Source organism: Ammodytes marinus, assembly GCF_949987685.1.
Source record: "Ammodytes marinus genome assembly, chromosome: 13".
In the NCBI taxonomy this organism is placed as follows: domain Eukaryota; kingdom Metazoa; phylum Chordata; class Actinopteri; order Uranoscopiformes; family Ammodytidae; genus Ammodytes; species Ammodytes marinus.
Window position 1 is genome coordinate 11109166 of NC_137217.1, and position 27937 is coordinate 11137102.

The following is a 27937-nucleotide window of genomic DNA, read 5'->3' on the forward strand; positions in this document are numbered from 1 at the left end:
GGTGTCAAAGGCTCAGCTCATACTCTACACCCATCCCCTTCTCCCTGTCGCAGGGAAAAAAAGAACTTTTCAGACCTAAAGGCTACTAAAGATGGATATGGTTTTGGTTTAGGTTAAATAGCATTCAATAGCCATATGAAAAGATGTCCATCTACAGGTCGACATCCATGATAATTAGTTTGATACTAGACCTAAAAAAGGGGAATGTAAATAATACGGTTATAACAAAACAGGTTGGCTAGATGAGGACGCACCTTGCATTTCAGATTGGAGTTTACTGTATGTTTTACATGAGTGAGGCTAATTAGGCTACAGAAAGCGGCCAGAGAGAAAGGTATACGTGGCCATCAGTGATAATGTAGTCGGCCGTTCGGCCCATGCTTGATGAGATGTGCCGCTGATCGGACAATTAGGCAATCATTTGCGTCATGTGCGCAGCCGAAAGGGAAAAGCATGGGCGAGAGAGAGATAGAGAGAGAGGGATAGAGAGAGAGAGAGAGAGAGAGAGAGAGAGAGAGAGAGAGAGAGAGAGAGAGAGAGAGAGAGAGAGAGAGAGAGAGAGAGAGAGAGAGAGAGAGAGACAGGCAGTGTCATTAAACCTGGATCAGGAGCAGCCAATTAAACCAGTTTCAGTTCAGTTGACAGATATGAGCTTCAGAGTGGTTTCTGATCTGATCCCCAACCGACCCAAAGGAAACAATGGAGCATCCGGCTTCTTGATACTGGATGAGCGCCACATCCAGGCTTTCAAGAGTGGACTATAGGCTACAGAGGGAGCCGCTTCCTGTCAGCCATCATCCTTATCCTCATATCTAACAACATTTCCGATGAGTCATTACTCTAATGGAAGGTGAGCTACAAAAGTATCACACACAGCGGACACTTCGTTTATTAGACCTCTTCCACAGTTTGGCACAATCTGTGCATTTCTTTCTTTTGTCTCTCTGCTTTTTAAAATAATCAAAGATCGAGTGCCTGTCACGCTCCCTCACTCAGAGCTGATTATTAGTCTAAACAAGTAAAAAAGCACAGAAAATATAGCCTATAGCCCGAAGTGTATTCTACATATGAACAACTGGGAGCAGCAACAGTAAATCAGCCTTTACCTCGGAGGCCTGGCAGCAGAGAACATTGTGTGGAGCTCAAACAGACATTTGCCCTTCATACAGGTTAATCTGTCTTTCATCTAAAACACGCCCGTGCTTTCAGAGAAAATGCATCATCACGTGGAAACCAAGAAGCTGCAGTTGAATTTTTCTTACCTTTTCTGCTTGTTTAGTCGGACGCTGAAGGGAAGTGGTGATGGAGAGGCGGAAGGGATGCTGACTCGAGCGCCTCCCAACCACCAAGCAACCTGTTTCATTATTCATGACATTACATCATCGCTGGGAGGGTCTGGTCTGCACGGAAATGAAGCGGCACTCAGCAGGCTGCTGCTCTCATTGGAAAGAGGTACAGTGTCTGTCTCTCTCTCTCTCTCTCTCTCTCTCTCTCTCTCTCTCTCTCTCTCTCTCTCTCTCTCTCTCTCTCTCCTTCTCTTTGTGTGTGTGTGTGTGTGTGTGTGTGTGTGTGTGCGCGCGCGCGCGCGTGCGTGCGTGTGTGTGTATCACAAAACTGATTTGATGCCACTTGCAACCCTATTCTCCTTGTATTCCATCATTTGAATTGACCTTGGGTAGGCTTTATGGATTTGACTGGACCACAAGCGATAATGTGAGTGTTCAGAAATGTAATAATAAGTTAAAAAAAAAAATTTTTAAAAATCAAAGGGTACAGCAATTCACTTTATGCAGGAAGACAATTACACTCAAAGAGACCTCAAAGGACCTCAAATCATTTTCAACAGTTTTTATTGGACTAGAGGAAGTAGACTAAATGTATCAAGAACACCCCAGGTATTCTACAGTTTGGGTGCTTTGTGTCTTGTTTTATGAGAATTTGGGACAATGCTGTACATTCCCTTCATGTCATAACAGATTAAATTGTTCTTCAAATTAAGAGAGAGTGTAAAAAAGTGTTGGTACATTATGTCCTGTGGAACAGGTTAATGTGTTTCCCAAGGGAACCGGTAACTTAGGATCATTTATTCAGTTTTTGGAAAAAAGCCCAACCCCTCTTGGGTTCCTCATAAACTCAAAGCATCTTTAATTTGATTGAATTATCTTGTGGTGGGCCGGACCCATCTCAGTTTTTCAGTGTTGGACCTGTGCCAGCAAGATAAAGCACACATGCACATCTGAAATGGCTCTCAGCGGTTTAAAGATACACAGCAAAGGAGGTGGACTGGTGTTGCATGCATCATCCCTGTGTGAGTCAAATATCAAGTATGTTGACTGGAAGCACCAGGGATCGCCTTTGGATTTGGAAGCTTGGATTTTTCTCTGCTCCAAAAGTTTTATGGCATGGATTTAAGTCTCTGTCAAAGACAAGGAACTACAGCTCTCAGCCTCTGTGCAATCCATTTGCTTCTGTCGAGGCAGGCATTCACCAACACTATGTCCTGATCCCTTCAGAAGCAAGAACGCCTTATATTGTAATCACAGTTTAATTGCCAGACAAGATGTTGCGGGGCCAATCAGACAGCTTTAGGCAAGAACGATGATCCCATTTTCTGTGAAAAGGACAACAGATGTTTGGGGTCTTGCTCTCCCTTTCACAGTAGCACGCACGCATACACACACACACACACACACACACACACACACACACACACACACACACACACACACACACACACACACACCCTTCCCCCCCATTCTGCCATTCTCCCCATGAGTACTCAATCATTTGCTTGCATTAAAGTGACAGATGTCTGCACTATGGAGGCTTCCATGTGCCAGACAAGATTGCCCATTTGGCTTTGTCCAAAGTAAAACAAAATAAAGTGTAATTGAATTAGTTGCTTTCCTAACAAATGTCCCATCCTCTACATAGGTGTTTGTCTTTTAATAGTTTGCATGTTAAATCTGGTATACCCTTTAAAACATGTATATTCCTATTATAATCAGTTTCTCAGAGACTTGATAAAGAGATTGAATGAGTTGTTTTTGTGGAGTAAATCTTCTTTCACTTCCCATTGCTTCATCCCACACAAGGCACGAGAGAGAGAGAGAGAGAGAGAGAGAGAGAGAGGCCCTGATTAACATGCTGCTAAAAATATCACCCTCATTCATTCTGCACCTGCAAGTCTCTCTCATTCTTACATTCTCCATTATTCACAGACATCCTTACCCCAGATCATCACAGTAACACCCTGTAGATGACTATTCTGCATAGTCATGTGTGAGTGTTATTTAGAATGGCTACACAACATATCTGCATGGTTGAATCCTTTCCATGTGATGTAACATGAGTATTGAAATAACAAATGTGATGAAGAAGACTGGCAAGCTCATCAGTGATTTGACATTTAGACTTTGATTATTCCTTGACATGCAGAGTAAAGAACAACTAATGGTTCCTGCAAAAGAACAAACAGCAGGGGTAGTAAAACTTTACAAGAGGAGTCATATACAGAAAATGTTGTTTCTTCATTATTTATGCCATGCATGAGGTCGTGAAAGCTCTAAGTCTTTAAGCCCGTGTCCTGACAGGTGAGCAGCAGTGGGCTTTGTGCTTCATCTGGTTCAATACGTTTTCTCCCATGAGTCATGAAACCCCCACCAGTCTCTCGTCTCAGCTGCTGTGCTCCAGATAAACAGAGTTTTGACAGGCAGGAAAAGTATTGCCTTGGTGTAAAATCCACGTGGGATTTCACTGAAGGAGGCAGTCCTCCACATTCCACCCGACATAAATACAAGCTGATCTGAATCCTGTCTCTACTGCACTAGTTACAGATGAATGCACACTGAGCATATCTAGCCGTGGCTTTGAATTCAGTACATAGGTTCTACTCAGTTGGTGCGTGGATAATATATGTAGAAAATATATTTCACTTTTATTCAAGACAAACATTTGAGTAAAAAGCATTCGATTGACTTGAAAAAGCCTACATAAATGAGACCATGCCAATGAGTCAAAACCAACACATGAATTGGCATACTGAACTTGTGCTAAGGCTAATGATGCGAATCAGGCCCAATCTGAATTTCTCACAAGTGTGGGATAAGGATATGTGAGAAAGGGTGCTGATGGGGTTTTGGTTTTCTGTTACCAAGTTGTGAAACGATTGCTATGTGTCAAGGAATAACACAAAACATCATCCATGTATTACCCCGCTGCTGGTGGTGGAGGCCTCCCACTCAGAAACTCTGCAGGCGGGGGGCCAGACGTACACATACAAATGTGTTTCTCAATCTCTCTCTACCCATTACACAAACACACACACAAAATGTAATCTCCACCCACTCACTCACTCCCTCACTCTCTCTCTCACACACACACTGGAGCACTGTCTAATAGTTTATTGCACTGGTGTTGTTTCCCACTTCTACCCAGCTGATTGAAGAAGCAGCAGGAGGAGGGGATGCAGTGGGTGGGGGTGGGAGGTCTTTGGCAGGATGAGGGGGAAGGGGTGGTCTGACAGCTGCTGTGTACGGTTACCATGGAAACCTTTGTGTAACTCGAGAATTGGACAGGGATGAACAGTGTTATAAATTAACTTTAAAGAGGGTTTCTCTTTTTGTCTCAAACCTGTTACCTTAGATTTGCCAGTGTTTGGCACAGTAATTATTTTCAAGTCTATCAGAGAAGCAACATAGACTATGACATGGCAAGAGATGACCCCACCCTATGTATAGGGCCCTCAATATATTGAGGGCGATCAGAGGGTCTTTAGAAACAAATACAAAATGTAAAGTTGCAAGGTCAGCAGTGTTCATACTAGCAAACAGATAGAAATAGCAAAAAGAGAAGCTGCATTCAACAACACTCCAGGATTGTTTTAGTAGCTGAAATGTAAAAAGAAATCATTACAAGTATAAGGTCCTGAATGTAGCTAGGTACACTGAGCTAAGTATGTAAAAAATACTTAAGAGGCTTATTGGCCCTCGTGCTGTATGATTATTATTATTATTGCTGAATTAACATGCAAGCAGTGCTTTAATGTTGTAGTGGAGTTCAATTGAACTGCTCTATATGCACTGGGTAACTTGCTGTGAGACAAAATAAAGTAGTGCTAAGGAAATACACAAATAAAGTGTAAGCACCTTAGTAGATGTACTTAAAGGTGGGGTAAGCGATTCTGGAGAATGTTTTTTGACAAATAACTTTTTGTCAAAATCAGCTAATATCTCCTCACAATCTGCCAACTGTTCGTATTGTGTGTGCGCTTAAAACAACCTAGTTAATACACAGCCTAGGCTCTGTAAACTGGTATGTACACAAAGGGTATCCAAACAAAGCAGGCCCACTTTGTTTACCAGTTTACAGAGCCTATGCAGTGTATTAACACCAGACATGTTTTTCAGCGCATACACATTCTGGACAGGTAGCAGATTGTAACTGATTTTGACAAAAAGTGATTTGTCAACAAACATTTTCCAGCATTGCTTACCCCACCTTCAAGCACAATGCTCGATTGGTTATATTTAGCGTCTTAAAAAATCACAATGCAAAGAAACATTGTTTATGAAAGCTACAGTACCTCATACTTGGGGCTGCTTAAATAATGTGTTTTTATTATAAAACACCAAACGGATATCTAGGAATTTAAGTTCATTCACAATTAGTTCACAATCGAAAAATTATCAAGTTATGTTGTTCTCCTCATGATACTTGTTATGCATTTGTTTGAAGTTTCTATTTTGAGGGGAATTCTTTTTTTTTTTAAATGAAACTGCTGCCCTCTAGCGTTGGAAACCTGTTCTGCACATCTGAAATGCATGTTGTATTCTCACAAAACCTAACCACCCAATTCCTCAAAGGTGCTCCAAGGAACTTTCAGTTTGTGTTTATTCTTGCTCCCCGCTTTGGAAAAAAGTGGCAATGTTTTTACTACGCCAGCTGTAGTTATTGGGTGAGTGTACCCATGACAAAGGCATTAAACCTGTAACATGAAGTAGACAGTTAAATAAAGTGCCAACTCATGTGTAGAGGCATCCAGTTTAATTTAATTCGAAGAGAGTTCAAAGTTATAATACAAAAGAAACACAAAAAAAGAACACATAGAAGCCATGTGGACATATAAATGTCCGAGCTAACAGGCTGGGGACATTCCCAAATGTGCAGTATACAAAATATCACAATGCAATATGTACAACACAAAACAAAACTCAAATACACAGGCACAGACAAGCACTCCCGGACGAAAATTGGTATTTACATAAAAAATAAATAGAAAGAACCAATAAATAACATCAAAATGCATTGGCTGATGGAGGACATAAAGCTGGATTTGCGGATATAAAGCCGACCACTGATTCATACTCTATATACTACAGGCAAAGCAAAGTTATTCTTCATAGTGCTATAACATACACAGTCACTATAGAGTTTCACCCGCTCTTTTTGTATATAAATCATTACCTTTTTGTCTCTGTCATTCAAAAATGTTGCCCCTGATACATGTTCTATTCAAAATCCAGCTCTGAACACGGATTAAGCCTGATGAAACGTAGACACTAAAAGATCATTTGATTGAATAAGGGAAGAAAAACTACGCTTAAGGTAAACTTTGTTAACGTGATGAGAACCTGCCGTTAAGCTAGTTCTGAATTCTCAGTGAATTACAAAGCTTCTTCGATCGGCACAGGACAACGTTGACCAGCATGTGAGACGGACTAACGAACATCAGAGAGGATATAATATAAAAAGACAGGTAAACATCCGCAAAGACTGAACTCCCACCAGCTTCTCTGTCAAAACTAGGGAGTGTGGAATTGAGATAATCTTCAGATCCTTCATTTGCCTGGATAATATTCATCACATTTAATCGCATTACTGTATATACAACTGGGACATAAAAAAAAACCTGTTATGTTTGGACTGATGTATTTGTACGTTCTTTATAATGTTACCGTGCGCTAATGGGTGACTGCTCAAGTCCACAATTCAAAATAAGTAAGACAACTCATTGTTCACAAATAAGTGGATAAAGGAAGAGGTGTCCATTGAGTTGATTAAGAGACATTAAGAGCTATACACTTAAATCTCTCTTGCTGTCATAACGATAAGAACTGGAGTAAGATGAGGAGAGGAATTCCATGATACTGTACATTATCATAAATTGTACATCAGTAAAAGTGAACAACAAAAAATAACAAGCTCCAATATAAATGGACATGTTTGTGCGTGTGTTCTGAGGTGTATTCCTTTCGCATTACCGCAGTGAAGGGTCATTCAATACAGATTTACCAGCGTGCCAAAGGGGCCTGGCAAACTCTGTTTCCGTTACAGGCTCAAATCTAGTCACATAAATTGCCCTCTTCTTGATCCAGATCTACAGTACTTGGCACCACAGTAAAGAGAAGGAATACTGTCATCTATTCCATAACCATATATACTGCTGTATTTTTGAAGTTATTTAGGCATGACTGGCTTTGACACCTCTTAACTCTGACATAATGAACCCTCTCTCAACACAACTAACCTGTCTCATATATTTTTTTTTACAGCAAACTCAGATTATGGCTTAAATAAAAAAAGTCACGCCACCTTACACGCATCCGTCCATCTGAACTTAACTTAAGTCTTCTTATGTTTGTTTTTTTAACACTATATCAACCTATAGAATCCTAGAAAAACCTCACCACCAGTTACTTCTCTGGCTCCTCTAATCTCGTTTAGCTCTTCCTTTCCTCTTTCTCCTCCCAGAGTTCTCCTGGGGCTTCTCCTCTTTGCTGGCCGTCACCAGGGCTCCGTTGGCGGCCTTGCTGAGTCCGTTGAGGGTCCCGTTGGAGAGCGCCTTGCCTGCCTTGGAAGATGATGAGGATGAGACAGCTGCGTCGCGTCGAGGCAGCTGGCGGCGGTAGGTCTGGTAGTAGAAGTTTCCAAAGAGGACGATGAAGGTGACGGCGTAGCAGATGAGCGAGTAGTGCATCCAGTGGGGGAAGTCGCAGTCCACGTACAGGGACAGGGCGGTGTGTCCGATGGTGACGTGGAACTGGATCTGAGTCGCAGAGAGAGAGAGAGAGAGAGAGAAACATCAATGTGTAAAAATGTATTCGCATCTTTTTGAAATGAAATTAAATGTCTCAGTTAGAAATTCAGCATGACACATGAGGTAAGATGAACCTTCCTAAATGTGTCAAAGTAATATATTTTTCTACTAAGTATATCTTACCATCTGGATGATGGTCAGGTACTTTTTCCACCACAGGTACTTTTGGATCTTTGGTCCACAGGAAGCCAGGCCATAATACAGGTACATCAAGACATGGATGGCTGCGTTCATGTGCGCACCAAAGAATGCTGCAAATAAAAGGAAAAAGAAACACTTTGATATAAGTTTCCTCATGATAATTGTGGTTTTAGAACACAGTTTTGTTTCCCCAAATTTGGTTTCTATGAACCTTTTATTGTACCTTTTCTATGTAAAGGTGGAGTCAGCGTTTCTGGAGAACGCTTGTTGTCCAAATGACAACAATCATTCTGCAGAATCAGTGAGTCCACCTTTAAGGACAATAATGACAATACAAATGTGTATTTCAACGACAAATGATTAGCACTTCACATTATTCCGAATCAATTTTCAGCTGCACTAACACAGAGAGATTGACTTTGCAAGAAATGTACAGAGCTTCTCTTCCTACCTTCCAAACAAAAAATATGACCGGACTCCGGAGCAGGCAAAACATGATCATGTTTGGACTAAGCCATTTGACTCTCAAAAAGGTTCAATACCAGTCATTGTACAGTAAACATTCTCTGCACGGCTTCAGAGCTCTTTAACCCCTGTCAAAGCCTGTACTGAAAGGTCCGTTTGGTAATCCATCTGTCACTGTTGGGGAAATAAATGGAAGCCAATGGCTCTCGAAATGAGAATGCAGTCTTACAACTCTTAGTATGCTTTAGGAATTTGTATTAACCACAGTGTAGGCGATTACGTTATTTATCAAATGTATTCCAAGAAATAAGATCACAGTTATTTACATTTTTGGTTCAAAAAATATACTACGTTACACTAATACATAATCTAGAAAAATACATTCTTAGCATGAGCCACTCACACTGTCCTCCTGCCACCCACTTGATGCCGATCCACCAGAGTGTGAACATGCTGCAGTGGTGGTAGACGTGCAGGAACGTGACCTGGTTGAATTTTTTCCTCAGGATGAAAAACACCGTGTCCAGATACTCTACGCCCTTTGAGACAAAATACCACCACAGAGCTCCTGCCACCTGCCACAGAGAAACAGGTTGACGGGAGAAAAGAGGAAACAAACAGAAAAACACAGGACAGTTATGTAAAGAAATTCAAGAGCAGTTCTTCTGGACTATGACTTGTTGTACAGTCAAATTCAAAAGCTCTATCCATTGAACTGATTGTACGTACATACAGTATCTCACAAAAGTGAGTACACCCCTCACATTTCTTCACATTTTTCTTTATATCTTTCCATGGGACAACACTGAAGAAATGACACTTTGATACAATGTAAAGTAGTCAGTGTACAGCTTGTATAACAGTGTAAATTTACTGTCCCCTCAAAATAACCTGACACACAGCCATTAATGTCTAAACTGCTGGCAACAAAAGTGAGTACACCCCTTAGAAAAAAATTACAAATTGGGCCCAAAGTGTAAATATTTTGTGTGGCCACCATTATTTTCCAGCACTGCCTTAACCCTCTTGGGCATGTAGTTCACTAGAGCTTCACAGGTTGCAACTGGAACCCTCTTCCACCCATTTATGACAGCATCACAGAGCTGGTGGATATTAAAGACCTTGCACTCCTCCACCTTCTGTTTGAGGATGCCCCAAAGATGCTCAATAGGGTTTAGGTCTGGAGACATGCTTGGCCAGGCCATAACCTTTACCCTCAGCTCTTTTAGCAAGCCACTGGTCGTCTTGGAGGTGTGTTTGGGGTCGTTATCATGTTGCAATACCACCCTGCGGCCCAGTTTACGAAGGTTGAGTGCACGTGGTCAGCGTCGTACACAGAGGTTGGCTTTGGAAAATAGACGTATGAGTGCTGCCAGCATTGCTGAAGGGCTTGAAGGGGTGGGGGGTCAACCTGTCAGTGCTCAGACCATACGCCGCACTCTGCATCATACTGGTCTGCATGGCTGTCATTCCAGAAGGAAGCCTATTCTAAAGATGATGCACAAGAAACCCCACAAAAAGTTTGCTGAAGACAAACAGACTACGGACATGGATTACTGCAACCATGTCCTGTGGTCTGATGAGACCAAAATACATTTATTTGGTTCAGATGGTGTTAAGAGTGTGGAGCGGCAACCAGGTGAGGAGTACAAAGACAAGTGTGTCTTGCCTAGAGTCAAGCATGGTGGTTGGAGTGTCATGGTCTGGGGCTGCATGAGTGCTGCCAGCACTGGGGATCTACAGTTCATTGAATTCTAACATGTACTGTGACATACTGAAGCAGTGCATGATCCCCTCCATTCATAAACTGGGCCGCAGGGCAGTACTGCAACATGATAACGACCCCAAACACACCTCCGAACGACCACTGGCTTTCTAAAGAAGCTGAGGGTAAAGGTTATGGACTGGCCAAGCATGTCTCCAGTCTTAAACCCTATTGAGCATCTTTGGGGCATCCTCAAACGGGAGATGGAGGAGCGCAAGGACTCTAATATCCACCAGCTCCTTGATGTCGTCATGAATGGGTAGAAGAGGGTTCCAGCTGCAACCTGTGAAGCTCTAGTGAACTACATGCCCAAGAGGGTTAAGGCAGTGCTAGAAAATAATGATGGCAAAACAAAATATTGACACTTTGGGCCCAATTTGGAAATTTTTTCTTAGGGGTGTACTCACTTTTGTTGCCAACAGTTTAGACATTAATGGCTGTGTGTCGAGTTATTTTGAGGGGACAGTAAATTTACACTGTTATACAAGCTGTACACTGACTACTTGACATTGTATCAAAGTGTCATTTATTCAGTGTTGTCGCATGGAAAGATATAATGAAATATTTGAAGAAATGTTAGGGGTGTACTCACTTTTGTGAGATACTGTACATGGACTTATTTTAAGATATATTTACAATTCCCTTCTAGTCTATTCTATTCTACATTTTAACCTCGGGGTCACCTGAGACCGAGTTGAATGTGTGTCACACGTGTAGCTACGTCATGGAGCAGTAGGAAGTAAGGTGAAACTTAACAGCTAGCGCGTACTTTTTCAGATCAGGTCCGAATGAATGGAAGCTGATCATGTTTCTAATACCACACAGTTACTGTAAGCCTCCCTAACACACTGACAAGGATTTTCTTAATCATCTGGGTATACAGTCAGGTTACACATATCCGTAAGAAGTGTTATGTCGTTATCAAATTACAGAGGCAACTTGTTCTGGAAGGAATAGCTGCAAACACATAAATTATTGCAAAAAAAAACTATTTTCATTCGATACAAGTGTGTGTGTTTGCGTGTGTGTGTGTGTGTGCGTGCGTGCGTGTGTGTGTGTGTGTGTGTGTGTGTCTCCATGTGCACTCACCCTAACTTCATTTGGGTCCTCTGAATGGACCACCGATTGACAAATGTAACTGTAGCTTGCCGCCCGTGCCGCCATAAACAGCTAAAAGAAAACATGAGAATATCTGTGTTGAGTCACTGATATGAATGGACACAGGCAGAGAGACACACAGTCAGAGGACGAGAGAGAGGGAGAGACAGTGCAGGCATACACCCGGATACACCTTTACAAGTTGGTGTAAATAAGACAGACAATTCAACTAACTCACTACAGAGTTTCAGGTATACAGAAGGGCTATCTCCAGTTAGTCTCTAACAGTGACCTACCTCTTTAAATATGAAGAAGTTGAGGAAGACCATGCTGAAGTTGTACACAATGAGGGTTTTGCGGAGCTGGAAGGGCTCTCTGTTCTTCATGTATTTGGGCCCCAGCCAGAGGAACAGCAGGTAGGAGGTGCTGATGGCCAGTGTGGGCAAAGGGTTGTCCATCAGTGGCCATTTCTCCACTCGCTTGTCTGTTGGGATAGATGTTCTCATAACATTACAAAACAAATTCTTTATATCAGCATTAAAACGGCACTCTGCAAGCTTCAATGTCTGTTAAGTTCAGGTCATACAGGTGCTGGGCAGGAGGGTCAGATCATGTCAGATTTGTGTTATACCTGTATGTCTGGGGGGTCAGCTTGACGCAAAACACCCATGTTCTAATGGTGTCTGTGATCGTTTCAGAATGTTATATAATATAGGAGTGTATTATCTTATATGGACACAGTTTAATTTTTCATCACAGCAATGTAGCAGGTGCATCATTATGAAACATTTGCTCCTTTGCTGGTTTCCTGCATTGATTCCAGTTCAAGCAGGTCTGTGACTCACTCTTTATTCACTCCTATATCAAAGAAAACACTCTTGTAGATGTAGGCTATACATGGTGTGTATACAATCGTCTGTCTACACATGATGGTCACTTGTCAAACACATTTTCCCTAAAAAATAACTGACAACCAGAAATGACAGAAATGCATGAACGTTACCTGCGATGGTTAGGGTCCATTTGTAGAATTCTATGGTGTCATTAATTAAATGTGTGACAATCTCCATGGCTGCGGCCGATGACCTGAAATTAAAGAGACAGGTGTGAGAATAGAGGCCTCTTAACCTCTTAAGCGTTTACTTGTCATTTCATATTAATGGTGCTGGATCAGCTGGAGCCTCAAAGTCCTTTTCCAGAAGGTCAGAAATCAACAACGTCACCAAACCTTGCCAAACTGGAAAGCAATAGTAATTCCCTTGCAGGCTATATCCTACGTTACACTGATAGTATGCAGCGCTATAAGAAATGAAGCCAGGCCAGCAGAAGGCCAGCTTTAAGCCCACAGGAAGCCATGATAGATGGGCTGTAGGCTATAGGCTTCATTGCGCACAAAGGCTGGTAGAACCGGCCGGCAAAGCGCATGTGTCAGCAGATTTTTGGATTGAGAGCGACCACCTGCCAACCTGGTGGCTATTATAATGAGGGGGAAAGCCTCTTGTCCCACATTTGCATTGGAAATGGGTCACCAGACAGACGCATACGCTGATGAGCAGCGGCGTTCATAGTCAGACACACGGCATGATTTGATGATCCTATGGATAACGCCCCCCCTCTCTCTATCCTGCCGGGAGAGGATCAAGCGTTGCTGCAGCATCTACCTAGGCTACTCCTGCATGCGCCCTACGCCTACTGCTCTAAAAATATACCAAACATTAGGCCTACTGTTAGAATAAACATTTAATCGCACGTGTGACATTTCTAAAAAGGCTTGTAGGCAAATGTACAGTGGGTTTATAATCAGAGTGAATAGCGAATTTGCAGTATGCGGCATGCAGTCCGGCCTTCACCTCTGCTGCATGAGCAGTCCTGTTATCAATATGATATGAAAATCCTAAACTGATTCCGACCTCATCTGTGAAACAACAGGATTAATGCCCATAAAACATGTAGCCTAAGCATCACTGCCCAAAGGCAACATGTCTGGGCCTACAGCAGCATCCCCTAATATCGACTGAAATGAAGATGCTTATTACCTGACCGATACGGTGCTTATAAAAAAAGAAAAAGAAAATCCGTCTATAGTGACATTCAACGCAAGGTCATGCGGTGTGCGTTATTCCGGCTCGTAATCGACTGAGCTTGTTTTCTATGAAATTACGTATTGTTCCGCATCCAGAGTGAAATAAACGGGCCGCGGAAAAAAACGGCGATGGCATGAATTTCTCGTGAAGAGACCACACTAGCCTCCGCTGCGCGTCTGTTTCAATGAATTCCTCCTCTGGTCGCACAGGACCAGTGGCAAGCCAGAGACAATACACCGTGACCTTCCAATCAGACTTTCAAAATAAAATGTTACACACTTGCTAGCCTTCAGCACAGTAGAAAATGTGAACATGCAAAATGGCCTAATGGTTGATGTCTTGTCTCAATTCTTAAAATAATAAATACGCCTTTTAAAATAATCACTGTCATCGATAGAATTGACATAAATAAAATAGGCTATAATAAAATATTGATAATATAGCCTATAGCCTATTGGTAGGCTAGTTGAAACTTGAATGGCAGTGTAATATTATTATTGTAATATTTCTAACAATAACAATTAGTATTTGATTAGTAGGCCTAATAATTAATAGCATATTTAATAAAGTAATCCTTCATTCCCTCTGCCATTCAGGCATTGAACACAGTCTGATTGTATCACTGTTTGGCAGATCTGCTATTTATAGTATTTATTTAACTTATTTGCTGCTAACTGTCATTTGCACTGTTCTGTCTTGATGTGTATTTGTATGTGCCACTGTTATGTGTCCTATGTGTGTATGTGGGAAGCCAAAGACAAATTTCCACCAAGGTGGACAATAAAGCTATTCTTATTCTTATTCTCTTATTTTGCTGCTACAGTTTGAGTTTACGTTCTAGTGAATATTCATAATATTGTCTCCAGTCCATATCGTTTTATTGGAGCGCGGGCTCACTGTGTTTCCTGCCTGCTGCTTGCTGTCTTTGTCCAGCTTGACGTAGCATCGCTCATGACTGGAGGCTGATGGAAAGATGCTATGCGCATGCGCACAAATGGAGGCGGATGCCGCAGCTGCGCTACATCAGCTTCGTCAAGTCAGAAAGACACAGTCAGAGTGAGGCGGGAAAAGCAGTGATATCCTTCAAAATAAAACTGTAAAAAAAATCGTTTTGCCTATTTGGACCAACAAAAAAAAGCTCTTGTTGGAATTAACACACAATGGAAACTTTTCACTTAACACAGTGAACACAGTCAATGTTATTGTAATGCTAATTGCCCTATGCTGTGGATGAGGTTGGTTAAAGAAGTTGCAATCATAAAAGGTCATTAAAAGGGCTTTATTTTGAAACTCTTTACCAGGATCCTCTCTGGCTCGACGCCTTGTAGCTTTGCTGTTGCACCGGCTTCTCTCCCTTGTCCTTAACTGCACGAACTGTATCCTATTACCATACAGTCTATGGCTTTTACCTATAAATTACATGTTTCCTGCCTGCTGTTGATGCGACAACAGAACCGGTGGGACATATTGCGCAGACTTTGCGCAACTGCTGCTTTGCTAAGAAGAGCGTATCTACTGCATTGATGGTCGTGCGTTTCCATCATAGGCCCTGTCCTCTGATTACTGGAGCTGGTTCCTCATGTGAAGATGGTCCAGTGAGGCATAGTTTCGGTTTCAGCGATAAGGTAGAGACTGCCTTTTGACAAAATGAAGATTTGGAGCACGGAACATGTGTTCAGGTTAGTGACGTCACGCCGCTGCTGGGGGTCTATGACACTGGTCAGTTATTGCAGGGCTAGAGGCTGATGGGAATTTCAGTAACTGAGCTTAAACCAATCTGAATGTAATGATTCTGGTCAGTTAATTCCTGCTATAGCCTATAGTAGTTATAGGCTACTATAGGCTACTAGTTAATGGTGTCACTATATGAGAATTTAACATCAGTTATCATCATCATCACCTCTTGCCCAGTCCCAGTTTTGTCCCAGAGAAGCACACAGGGGAAGTTTTAAGTTGATCAAGCACACAACAACTCTAGATCTTGAAAAAATAACCCCTCCTATAAAGTTTAAACCTAGTTTAATTGTCATCAAGTTTTGGCCAACAGTAAAGAAGAAGAATGTGTTTCTTCTCCTGCATATTATGTTGACCATTTTTTTGTTGTTGTGTTCAGTTACCCGTGGGAGACGGTGGTCAAGGCTGCCATGAGGAAGTACCCGAACCCCATGAACCCCAACGTGGTCGGGGTGGACGTGCTGGACCGCAGCCTGGACGCAGAGGGACGTCTGCACAGCCACAGACTGCTCAGCACAGAGTGGGGCCTACCGGGCATCGTAAGAGCGGTCAGTCATCCACACACACACACACACACACACACACACACACACACACACACACACACACACACACACACACACACACACACACACACACACACACACACACACACACACACACACACACACACACACACACAGTAGAGATAGTTGTGGGTCCTGATGATATTTCCCCATGTCAGCAGATATCTGGGCTCATTTTACTGTGCTTACTTTCATGTATTGTTGTGTTTGTAGATACTGGGAACCAGCCACGGGCAGACGTACGTGAAGGAACATTCCATAGTGGACCCAGATGAGAAAAAGATGGAGCTGTGCTCAACTAATGTAAGTTGTTGTTGTGGAGTCAATCAGCAATGGTTAGCAACGGCATTCGAAGCTACCACTGCTGCTTGACAAACTGTGAAATAGAACTGACCACACAATGCACTTCCGTATATGCGCTGCATTCTTTCCAAAACGGGAATGTTCATTAACAAATCAGAAGTGTTAGAATTATGATAATTAACAAATATTAACAAGGACATTCAAATGGATTCTGTCTTCCAGATCACTCTCACCAACCTGATTTCAGTGGACGAGAGGCTTGTTTACAGACCACACCCAGACAACCCTGATGTGTAAGTTCAATGGACAATTAAATCATGAATTAATAGTGCGTGTGAGTTAGGTGAGTGCAAGGAGAAATTGGAACAGGAGAGCTCCACACTTTGTTCCTGCGGGTGCCAGGTGTTGTGCCCTATGTTCCTGTTTCACTGTATTCAAACTCTCTCTCTCTCTCTCTCTCTCTCTCTCTCTCTCTCTCTCTCTCTCTCTCTCTCTCTCTCTCTCTCTGTGTCTGTCCTCAGCACCGTCCTAACCCAAGAGGCCATCATCACAGTCAAGGGAGTGAGTCTAAGCAATTACCTGGAGGGGATGATGGCTAGGAGGATGTCAGCTAATGCCAGAAAGGTACAACCCAAAATCAAACGAGTACATTTATACTGTATATCTGTGCACTTCTTTTAATCTTTTGCACAGGGTTTAAACTGGGTGGGATGCAAGCCAAACGTTATAAAACTTATTTCAAACGGTCTTTACCTCTGGTTTAGGTCTCTCCTTTAATATTCTCTTTCTCTCTTTTTCTCTGTGTGAATCTGTAGGGCTGGGATGCTATTGAGTGGATTATTCAGAACAATGAACGAGAGAACGTACCTCTTGTGTGACATTTACTAACCTCTACTCTGGTAACTGTCGCTCTTTGCTATTTTCCATCCGTGCCACATTTTTTGCTTCTCTCTTTTGAAACTGCAAAAAACAAACAGTCATCTTATATCATTGTCTGTTTGTGTCACGTATAATAGAGCTCAGTGCTTCGTCTGTGTGCGCACACAGGTCACATAAACCACTGGAGACTCTCAGCATCTCGGGATCCTCCGCAGCAGCTGGTGCCTGTCTGAACCTTCTGGCAGGTTTTGTGTGGGGGTCCTTCTTCACCTCACGCCACCTCTCTCTCTCTCTCTCTCTCTCTCTCTCTCTCTCTCTCTCTGGAGAACATGCACCGCAAGCTCAGACGGACAGACAGTGAAACGCTGCCCAAGCTAAATGGATATCAAAGCATGTTAAAGTTGGATGTACAAGGTTATTGGGAGGGGTGTGGTGGGGGGGGGGGGAGGCAAGGCTGACACATGTGGCTCAATGCCTAAGTCAGTATTCAATAACCCCATTAGTAACCGTTCTAATCAAGGCAACCGAGGAGAGCAAGAACCAGTTTGGACCAGTTTCCTTCCATGTGTTCAAACAGGCTGTACTTGAAATGAAAAGGATTTGCTGCCGTCAAGGAGATGCATAACCTTACCGGACTTTACTGGCAGTATAATTATATGACAACCCCACAATGTTCCTTTGCTCTCATGTCATATCTTAGCATACTATAGAAGAGATGCAGGAGATAAACAAACACACACATTTTCTAAGGAAAAAAAAGTTCTTTTAAAATGACAATATGCAACAAACTTTGTAGCTTTTATTCAGACAGATTCCTCTGTATCGTTGAATACTTGCGACTCCTATAGTAGGAGGTTAACATCAAAGAGTTGCTACTGATGCTGTTTATGCATTTCAAGGGCACACACTGTAGATGATATGATTGCATGATAGTAGTTAGAAAAGGGTTATTTGGTAACACTTATCAATAAGGGTACATTAATGAACTGTTAGTGCTTAATAAGCATCAACAAAGCAATAACTAGGTGTTCACTGCTTAGATAATGCTTAATATGCATTAAGTAAGTATGAACTAACTGTTATGCTTAGTGAATTCTTAACAAAACATTAGTTAACTAAACTAACTTACCTTTATTGAGCATTAACAGTTACTTAATGCTTAATAAACGTTTACTAACCATTGATAGCATTAAATAAGCTTTAACGTCAATTAATGTACCCTTATTGTGAAGTGTTACCGGTCATTTAAAGAAATGAGTAGTGTGGTAGCTAGCAAGTCAAGTAGCTTGCTATAGAAGTTATGACTCACGCAACTTTAGAAAGGCCTAGTTAGGAAATGAAAAGAGATTACAATGTTTATCTTTGGAAAAAAAAGAGTTGGGAATGTATTATTAACATTGCCTTCTTTTTCTGCTGTCAAGGCAACAATACACTGGTACCTTTTTGATGTAAATAAAAATGTAGGGGAGAAACTGCCTTAAACCAGCAGATTTGTAAATGAGGCAGATGAGGGTGACATATTCAGCTTTCACTGATAACTATGTGAAATGGATTGACCGACTCTCATTTTTTAATACAGCCTTAAATAAACCCCAGCGTATTATTGCCCTGACAGCTGTTATCATCCATGCCTTTGCTGGCCATGCACGTCATGCTTTTAAATGCGGAACTGCTACCTATACCGTTTGTACAATGTGCCGCACTGGGAAACGCACACAACTACAATGACCCATGTGTTAATTCATGTTTATTTACATACCGTTTGTATATATATTATTTATTTCAAAATATTGTGTAACCAGCAATGCATTATTCCATTGTTTATATTGTGCCATGGGTTACTTTTTTGAAATGTTGTTTTAATTTCAACTGCTGTCCTACTGCAACAATTAAAGCTATTGTTTGAGAACATTTCACTTTAAAACTTTGTTTGCAGATTTTATAGTTGCTCCAAATAGAGTTCATGCTTTATCATTATTGTTATTATACAGCAGGTATTCCTAGTAACATACATTTTTTAGCTTAATGCCACTTGATTGTTAACATACAGCACTTGATGTTTCCCCTACTACCTTATGGGTTCGGTGAGCTGCATTTTTTAATAACTTCTCATTTGTTTTTTTTATTAAAGAGCCTCAGCTTTGTGTCTCATCTACGCACCGTTTAAAATGATCTGCCCAAGTAAGGAACTCTCCTCAAACCATAACCCTCTTAACTGTGCCAACAGTGATGGAACCTTCAAAGCAGAGAAAACATCATCTTTCATAGTTAGTCATGCTGCCGTGCCAAGTACCCGCTGTACCAATACCAGGAATTACTTTTAGTCACTACTACCCTGCTGTTTGTTCACTGTTTGTCCAGTAGAGAGCACAATTGGGTTATTCTGGCACATAACCCTACAGAGCAGCTGGAGTTTTTCCTCGAAAGTAGCCAGTGATAGTTTGATCCCTCTGAACACAACTGTCTTTCATGATGCTTCAATGTGTGTGTGTGTGTGTGTGTGTGCATCCGTTAAAGTCTGTGAGGTGTGATGACTGCATAGAACTAGTAGCAGAGGTGATTATTAGGTATTTTTCATTTTATTTATTCAACAGAACATAAACAGAACTCATTGCATAGCATGTACAGCATCAGTCCTCGCTGTCTGAGCAGTGATAACAGGAAAGTTTGCCCCTTTTTCTTCCATCAATATTTCCATTCCTTCATACCCAATAGTGCAAGCTCAGCCACTTGCCGGAATCTCAATAAATAAGTAAACTCAATCTGTTGGGTGTTATATTTAAAAAAATAAAACTCATGCAATAAGCTACAAAAAAAAATTCAGTTACAGTCAACTTTGGTAGCAGAGGACCTCATATTGTAAGAAGCACTCTTCTGCAAAAGGAGACATTTGTCAATAATGGTGATGATCAAAACAGCATCAGCAGGTTGTGAAATCATTGCAAACAAGGATTTTAGCTGTACCGGTTTCAAGTGTCATGATAAAGGCACACACGCCATTGTTATACTGACTTTGATATCTTTGGTAATGCTGCATTAAGGTGCTGTCGCTGTTTCTGCAGCCACAGCAGAAAATGAACACACACACACAAGAAATAATAATCAAAGAAAAGTCATATCAAATCCTTATAAAAGTGAAAAAAGGACAATAGAAAACATATCAAAGAATCAGCACTCAGTCTAATGATCCATCACTGGCTTACATTCATAATCTCTTCTGCGGCGACTTTTCTCCGTACCAGCGCCAAACATTAAACACACACACACACACTGAACCGCCCTTCCCTTTAAGAGCAGGCCTTGTAATATATGAAACAAATCACAGTTCCAAACTGGTTTGAAAAAAAAAAAATCTTCCTTCTTCGTGTTGAGAACAAACAAAAACTGCTACAAGGTTTGAAAACCAAAAATAAAAAAGGAAACCAAAATTTTTAAAAAACAAAAGCACATATCTAAAAAAGGTCAAGATTTGTGTTAACTTTGGAGGATAATATAATAAAAAAAAAAACATTAAACGAAGAGCAATCTCTGACAGCTCTTTTCCTCTCCCTCCACATCCACTCGCTTTCAACAGAGACCTCTGCACTCTTTCAAAAAGAAACTTGATTGCATAATTGTCCCACTGCCTGAACACCCTTCAAGTCTTACCTCAACTAAAATACACATCCAGGAATCACATGTGCTAGTAAACAAAAAAACAATATGGTACATTTTCTATGTACACTATGTACAGTCAGAACAGTTCCATCAGGAGTTTAGGGCTGTCAGAAGTTGAAAAGGTTGATAAAGTCTTGAGGGGAGAGGGCCATGGTGCAACTCTCTGGGTTGTTGGCTGTGCAGGGATGGTTTGTGTCTTGCTGAAAAAAAAACACACACACACACACCGATCAATATAAGTTTTTTGTTTCCGTTTAATCTTCCATCAACTTTTATCAAGCTCCAAAGCTAGAGAAAGAAAAAAGAAAATGTGCTACCTTCCAGAAGAGAATGTGGCAGTGCGAGCAGAAGTGCAGGGTGTCACTGTATTGCTCCCTGCGAGGGTAGCAGCGGCACAGCTTAAAGTACATCCTCTTCCACTCCAGGAGACCTTTGTCTGACGCTATCAGGCGCTTTCGGATCTAAGAAGGAACAGGAGGAAAGCAGACTTTTTAAGACGTGACCCAGGGTGACTCGCATACTTTGAAATATCCACTTTAGTGTTTGCTACCGTGAGAATTTTATTCGTACCCCATTTCACTGACACACTTAAAGTAACCACTCAAAAAGATGGATATTTTTTTCCCCATAGCACAAACTCCAGTAAATCCAAAGCACTCTAACCTGTAGGGAAGCTTAACTGTAACATACTTCATTTCAAAGCCTCAGACCTTTGCACTCGCTTATCAAACTTAAAATGTGTGGTGCTATGTTACTGTAGTGTCAGTATGCACACTGTACAGTACCCTCCCCATTTACAAGTAACCGGTCTTGATTTTCAGGGATGTTTGACCCTGCTTGCAGAATAATGGGAAGTATTTATTAATTCATTCATTTTTTTTGTCTGGCCTCTTACACGTCCTAGCCATTATGGGATCATTCACATTTCAAGAAAACACTTTCCTACTCAATGAATAGAAAAAAAGGGTACAAATATAGAAAATGTCAAATTCAACACATAAATATAACCAGAAGACCACTCTCCTATATAAACTGTCTCAAGTATGTAGCCTGTAGTAGGTCATCTGAGGCAGTGTCAGGCATTTATATTAAGTATGTGTACAGCGTTCTCATTCATATTTAGGGAGCATTCATTGATTGAGACGTGCCTGTCGGTCTGTGAAGTGGTACTGGCAGAGTCTCTTCCACAGCAGCCGGTCCTCGGCGAGGGCCCCCAGCTCTGGCCCCACCTGGCCCAGGCTCACCAGGTCCCTGCCGTCAGTCAGACGCTGCATGATGTTTAACTGCAGGCTGGCTGGCAGCTCGGTCAGACTCATGCCTGTAGATGTGGGCTGAAAAGGAAACGGGAAGAGGAAGAAAGGCTAAAGTTAAAAAAGGAAGTTAGAATAATTTCTAAAATGTTGAACTCTACCTGTAACTGTTTTAAATCAGGCTATATTGTACTTTCACTTTAATTACAGCCATTATACATTGCTGTCTAAATGTTTCAATTTTTTTCGTCTCTTAAGCAACTTGTTGTGCAATTGATGTATTTGCATTGTATATCGTGTTTGTATTGTTGCTTTTGCTTTGCATTCGTTTGACTCGTTATCATTGTAAATGAGGGTCACCGCTCAATTGATTTCTCGAGTATAAATAAAGGTTCAATGAAATGAAAATGGAAATTTGAGTCCTTCTGGAACTTCCTAGACGTTATTCATCATGAGAGCACTTGACTATTTGTCTCACTATTTGATTCAGTATTCTAAAGGCTAAATATGCTTCTTACCCTGTTGATCTGGATGTTGTCCAGCTGCTGTTGCCACTGCATGATGTTTTCCATGCGGTGGAACCAAGTGTTGATGTTGCCTACCAGCACAGACTTGCCCATGTCCTGCACCAGACCACACAGAGAGAGGTAGAGCGACTGCAGCAGCTCCTTGATGGGACGCACGTTCTGCTGGTCAGTGAGCACTGAGGAGGAGAAGAGATCAGGGAGAGGATGCTCGTTAAACTCCATTTATGACTGCAATCCCAAACCCAACAGGGAGGTTTTTAAAGCCTGTGTGTTATAGAGAGAGATTAGGATCTACCAGGCAAACAGCCACACAGTGAAATATTTATTGTGCCAATCGGAGAAAAAAAAAAAGCACATTATGAAAACAAAAGGTTTTGGAGCGTCTGTAGTACTCTCCCTCCTATGACCCTAATATTATTTGGCCGGGTGGTTTTCATAACACCACCTAAACAACCTCCGAATCTCTGTTTAGCAGAGAGGGAACATTGAAGTTTACACTGTGGCTTGCGGAGGGGGGGAGGGGGGGTCTGGTGACTGTCAGCGGTTTTTCACTGGGCCATTAAAGCACTTAATACTCTGCCCAGGCTTCTTTAGATGTAGTCAGGGCTCGTTTCCTCACCTACTGGTGCAAACAACAGAGCAGGAAGGCTTGCATGTTTGCTCGTCTTATACTATGTGTGTTTATGTCATTAGGAAAGATTAGGATTCTACCTGTCTGTATATGTGATCCCCCAATAAAGGAAAATTAAATGGACACTGAATTAGGGGCGAACATTTCAAATGTGTATTTTTGTGCATCTAAGAGCTTTTGTGCATGTAAGAGCTGTGTGTGTGTGTGTGTGTGTGTGTGTGTGTGTGTGTGTGTGTGTGTGTGTGTGTGTGTGTGTGTGTGTGTGTGTGTGTGTGTGTGTGTGTGTGTGTGTGTGTGAAAAAGAAACCAACCACAGCAGAAAGATAAAACCCTTGGGACACATAAAAAAGGAGAGAAACTCAGAGGCAAACTAGTGAAGTGACTTGAGAAGAGCGACAGGGCTCACCTTTCTGTACCACTCTCTCCAGAATATTCATGTAGTTCTTCTGTGCCACGCCGCTGAGCGAGGGGAGCTGGGACTTGGCGATAAGCTCCAGGAGCTAGAGCAGAGAAAAAGAAAGAAAAGAAACCAAACATAAATTTCATCCTGTCAGCTTGCCGAGACTCTCCTCCGCTCCACTGCCTCATTACGTGCTGTTTGTTATGCCGCATCCTTACAACAAAAAAAGGCACTTGCAATCCTAACAATAAACGCTGTCTAGGACTAATTTGGAGTGGTTCCACCTGGTTATTACTTTCCAGTGAAGGCGGAGCCAGCAACCTTATAACAGCGTTATCCTGGCACTTGGTCTCTCTATGGGGGAGAAGCTGCTGGAAAGGTGTTGGCTACCGGCCCAGGCTGTCAACAACAGCAGCAGCAGCAGCAAACAAGCTTTTAATCATTTGACTCCCGATCCTCCCCATCATGTGAATTAGCTGAGTCATTTGACAGGCGGTGGGGGGAACTTGAGTGACTGTGTGTGTGTGTGTGTGTGTGTGGTTGTTGCCATTGGCTAACAGACAAACAGCGGGTCCCAGCAGGGTGGCATGTGTGGCATGTAACACACGCTGTGACATCATGGAGAAACTCAAGTTCGCCTCTTGCTCAATTCTGACCGGAGCATGTGACCTTCCTCTCATAACAACATCAACATATCGTGGGTTACTTTCTGCTAGACTGGCGTGGGGGGGGGGGGGGAAACATAGGTGTACAAGAAGAGAGCCAGCACAAACACTAGTACTCCTTGCCTATTTCTAATCTCGTGAAACAAAGAAAAAGGGCAGCAAAAGTAAACATTCAGCCAAATCCTAAAATGAAAAGTTGATGAGTTTGGGGGGAGTCATCATAATAAAAGCCCAACTTTGAGCTAAATGAGTTTTCTCCTGCTTGCTCAGCCTCCCTGTCGGGTTTGAACAGTTTTAAGCTTCTTCGCGCCCTCCTGGCTTACATCCTTTCATTCTTCCCAGCTCCATTTCTAAACCCTAATCCCATGCCCTTCTTTTAGCTGCTCATCAAGTGTTGCTCTCTTTGTAGAGCAGCCGGGCAGAACAATATGAGTTTCCATATCTACATTTAGCCCCTGCTGTTCGCTTAAACTGCACTTCATGGCTTAGCGTGCGGCTCATACCTCTCCCCAAACAAACCAACAGCGTTCGCACGGCATCCTGTCATTATATGATATGATGGAATGAATAAAACAAGTTCATTGGAAGGTTTCTGTCTCCTTGAAGTCACCTCCATTTGTTTGGAGTGAGGGGGAGTGGGGGGGGGGCACTTGCTGTCAGTTTGTGGGGAGAACCTGATCCATGTAACTGAGACTAAGCTAATTGAACCTGCAAATGCCGTCAGACACAAGCAGTGAGGAGCAGTGACCTAGGACACTGTGTACAGACATGGGCGCTAGTGTTACACAGCCATATTGTTCTTTGGGCTAACCACACTATGCTGCAATGTTAGCTGGAGCCTGCTTTAAAAAAGGTCAATCCGAAAATTCAAAACAGAAACATAAGAGCCAACTATCTGTGGAAAGAAATTAAAAAATTAAGATGGTTTGTGGAATACAAATTATTTTGTATTAAGGTTCTTCTGGAATAATATCACGGTGAAACCCTACACCTTTGTTTATAGTCGTAGATAAAAGCAACAAAACGACTACAAAACATGATCCCCTGCACTCTCATTGTTAATGCCAATATGGGTTGAACATGAATTTATACATCCCATCACATTCACTGGGATTGCACAGAGATAGAGAAGTTTATCATATATCATGATACAGGAGGAGACAGTAAAACGTGTGTGTGTGTGTGTGTGTGTGTGTGTGTGTGTGTGTGTGTGTGTGTGTGTGTGTGTGTGTGTGTGTGTGTGTGTGTTAGTTAATGTTTGCATGTCTGAATCACCTGACAACCGCAGGGTCTGGTTTCATAAAGCCCTGGCGGGTGGTCGCACCTCACCGCACAGCTGTCACCCCCCTACCCACCCCCACCCCCATCAGCAGCACAGGAGAACACTACCCCATGTAGGCCTCAGCTCACATGGGCACACATGTGGTGGGTGAGCTGGTGTTTGGTTCAGTGTGTGGTGTAGTGAGACACAGATGTTGGAAGGAAATGCTGTGTGAGGAGGTGTTCTTTTGATATCCCCTAATGGAATCACATTATTCATAATTTAATTGAAATGTGCAACGAGTACAAAACAGAAATGTTAACAATGACTTGTTTTAATTTGGAAAATAATGACATAATGAATGGTGGTGTCCCGTCCTGCCCTGTAGTGGCCTTTTGTTTGTTTACAAAGCCATTTGGCATCCCCAATGTGTATACTTTGGACATGGTGCGAAGTATTAAGGGTGCATCAGTTTCCCTCTTGGAATTCAGGCTCACATCAGGTGGAATTTCTACAAATAGGAATCGATTTCAAAATTGTTTTGGTTGAGCTTAATTCAATGTAGAGATGCCAAATGGCTTTAGCGATCACATAACAGCAAAACATCTCACTATTCCCCTACTACACACACACAGATACACACACACAGAGATACAGATACAAACACACACACACGGACACACTCCCTTCTGGGTCAGTATCATCACCACTGAGAGACCCTTGTCTGCAGAGCATTGATAAGAGCCCGGCACAAGCCTACACACCCTCTTAACCTAAACCCCTTAGCTGTCACTAGAGAAACAAAAACATGTCCTACTTACAACCACCGATGAAGAAAAACAAATCAAGGGACGGGACAGAAGAAAATTGGAACAAAATAGAAAGACGAGGACTCACTCTGACGACGTAATTGAATCTCCTGGTGTCCTTGATGGCACTGCAGAAATCCAAGCGGTTGAAGGCCTCTCCCAGTGTACAATATCCATGGCGCTATGAGAATTTAATCATAAGGGGGTATTAGATTGTGACCCTCAATAGGAGAGTTGTAGAGTTTTCCCCTTGCATGTTTACATCAGCAACGATTGATAGGATAGCTTGATGTGAAACTAAATAATGATTTGGTGTGTGTTGTGTTACCTCTTTGGTGCTTCCTTTATGAACATAAATCCACTTTTCCCTGTTGAAATCTGTGGGAAAGTAGAATGTTTAAATATTAGTGGCCTGCCCCTCATTAAGCAGCTTTTAAGCAATGTGACAGTCAGATGCAAACACCCCCCCCCCCCCCCCCTTATAGGATACAATTTCAGAGTTGATATATACACACTATGGTTTTGAAATTGAAATACACCTTGTGAAAAGATGGAAAATGAAATCATAAACCATATTATTAGGGAAGCGTGCCCATCATGAATGTTACATCAAATCCTCATTGACCTTTCCTGTTTTAGGCCCGGAAGTTAACTTTGGTATATTATATTAGGTGATTTATAACCCCTAAGCATGAAATAACACAAGATGTTTTCCTTTATATATATATTTGCACAGTACTTTGGCCTGTGTGGCTTTATGGTTGTGACTCACATGGGACTTTGGTGTTGTTATTCATTAGGTCTTTCTTCCTCTTCTTGGCAGCCATGTCGTAGCCCAGAGAGAGCAGCAGGTTCTCCTTGTTGAAACACTCCTCCTCCTCCTCCTCGGCTTTGCAGAAGCTAGGAAAACACAAGGAGGAGGAATCACTTCACCATGGTGTCTTGGTACACAAAGCACACTTTTTAGGAGCTCAACATGGTTTTCTTTTTGTTGTCAGTAGGCGTGCAGTTAACACACTCCAGCATCAAAACAAATAAGGTTTCAAATATAGGCCTACTACTTCCTCGTTTTCTAGGCCTACATGAACCTTTGTCACAGCAGGCATTTAAGTTTAAGTGTGAGAAAGTGAGTGTAGTCATGTTGGAAAGTAGCCCATTCAAGACGTTGGTTAATCCCCTCGCTTGTGGCGACTGAGGATATTAATAGTTTAGCGATTAGCCTGGAAAAGAACACCAATGCATCAACCCAGAAAGAAAACAAGACCCGGGGGTTAATGAGACGGAAACAAAACAGTCCGTCTATCACAAACACACTGCCTCTGTTCACCCTTACTTAAAACTATTTGCCCCCTTCTCTACTAAAGTGATGGCGTATTTTACAGTTGCGCAATTTCCAAAACTGTTGTTGTGATGGAGACCGCGACACTTCTCAGCACCCACCTTTGAACGGAGATGTTGTTGTTCTTGTCGTCCGTCGAAGTCTTTTTCCATCCCTCCTCGGTTTTGACCCAACTCTGACCCGGTGACCTCCAGTCCTGTCCTAGGAAAGGCATCCTGCTTCGATGACGTTCAGTAAATGTAAAACAAAACAAAACAAAATCTAT

The 27937-nt window shown here is 42.1% G+C and overlaps 3 protein-coding genes across 5 annotated transcripts; 1 reads left to right on the top strand and 2 right to left on the bottom strand.

Moving 5' to 3' along the window:
- Window positions 1–7711: 7711 nt before the first annotated feature.
- Window positions 7712–12637, bottom strand: elovl4a (ELOVL fatty acid elongase 4a; the record flags this gene model as incomplete). Its single annotated transcript, XM_080040018.1, has 6 exons — window positions 7712–8047; window positions 8222–8349; window positions 9108–9279; window positions 11559–11639; window positions 11864–12051; window positions 12571–12637. The coding sequence occupies 6 exons, from the start codon at window positions 12635–12637 to the stop codon at window positions 7712–7714; spliced, it is 972 nt and encodes a 323-aa protein (XP_079896144.1).
- A 2661-nt stretch (window positions 12638–15298) lies between these two features.
- Window positions 15299–17132, top strand: prelid3a (PRELI domain containing 3A; the record flags this gene model as incomplete). Its single annotated transcript, XM_080040234.1, has 6 exons — window positions 15299–15330; window positions 15765–15933; window positions 16165–16254; window positions 16477–16547; window positions 16776–16878; window positions 17070–17132. The coding sequence occupies 6 exons, from the start codon at window positions 15299–15301 to the stop codon at window positions 17130–17132; spliced, it is 528 nt and encodes a 175-aa protein (XP_079896360.1).
- Window positions 17133–19775: 2643 nt separating this feature from the next.
- On the bottom strand, window positions 19776–27937 carry fbxo32 (F-box protein 32). Of its 3 annotated transcripts, none has more exons than XM_080039803.1 (9): window positions 27774–27937; window positions 27106–27233; window positions 26662–26711; window positions 26422–26514; window positions 23605–23698; window positions 22559–22743; window positions 21939–22121; window positions 21108–21251; window positions 19776–20987 (listed from the first exon to the last, which is right to left on the bottom strand). In XM_080039803.1, exons 1-9 carry the CDS (start codon window positions 27884–27886, stop codon window positions 20898–20900), a joined length of 1080 nt encoding a protein of 359 aa, XP_079895929.1. In that variant the 5' UTR covers window positions 27887–27937; the 3' UTR covers window positions 19776–20897. The 3 variants fall into 3 exon arrangements, with proteins under 3 accessions (XP_079895929.1, XP_079895931.1, XP_079895930.1); XM_080039805.1 differs by having other exon boundaries at window positions 27106–27211; window positions 27770–27937; XM_080039804.1 differs by having other exon boundaries at window positions 27106–27217; window positions 27770–27937.

What these genes read in the sequence shown, in the direction of transcription:
- fbxo32 (XM_080039803.1), bottom strand. Translation starts at nt 27,886, where the DNA reads ATGCCTTTCCTAGGACAGGACTGGAGGTCACCGGGTCAGAGTTGGGTC. An exon ending in GGAGAGAGTGGTACAGAAAG is followed by an intron (nt 22,744 to 23,604) that starts GTGAGCCCTGTC and finishes TCTCCTCCTCAG; the next exon opens with TGCTCACTGACCAGCAGAAC. An exon ending in GCCACATTCTCTTCTGGAAG is followed by an intron (nt 20,988 to 21,107) that starts GTAGCACATTTT and finishes TTTTTTCAGCAA; the next exon opens with GACACAAACCATCCCTGCAC.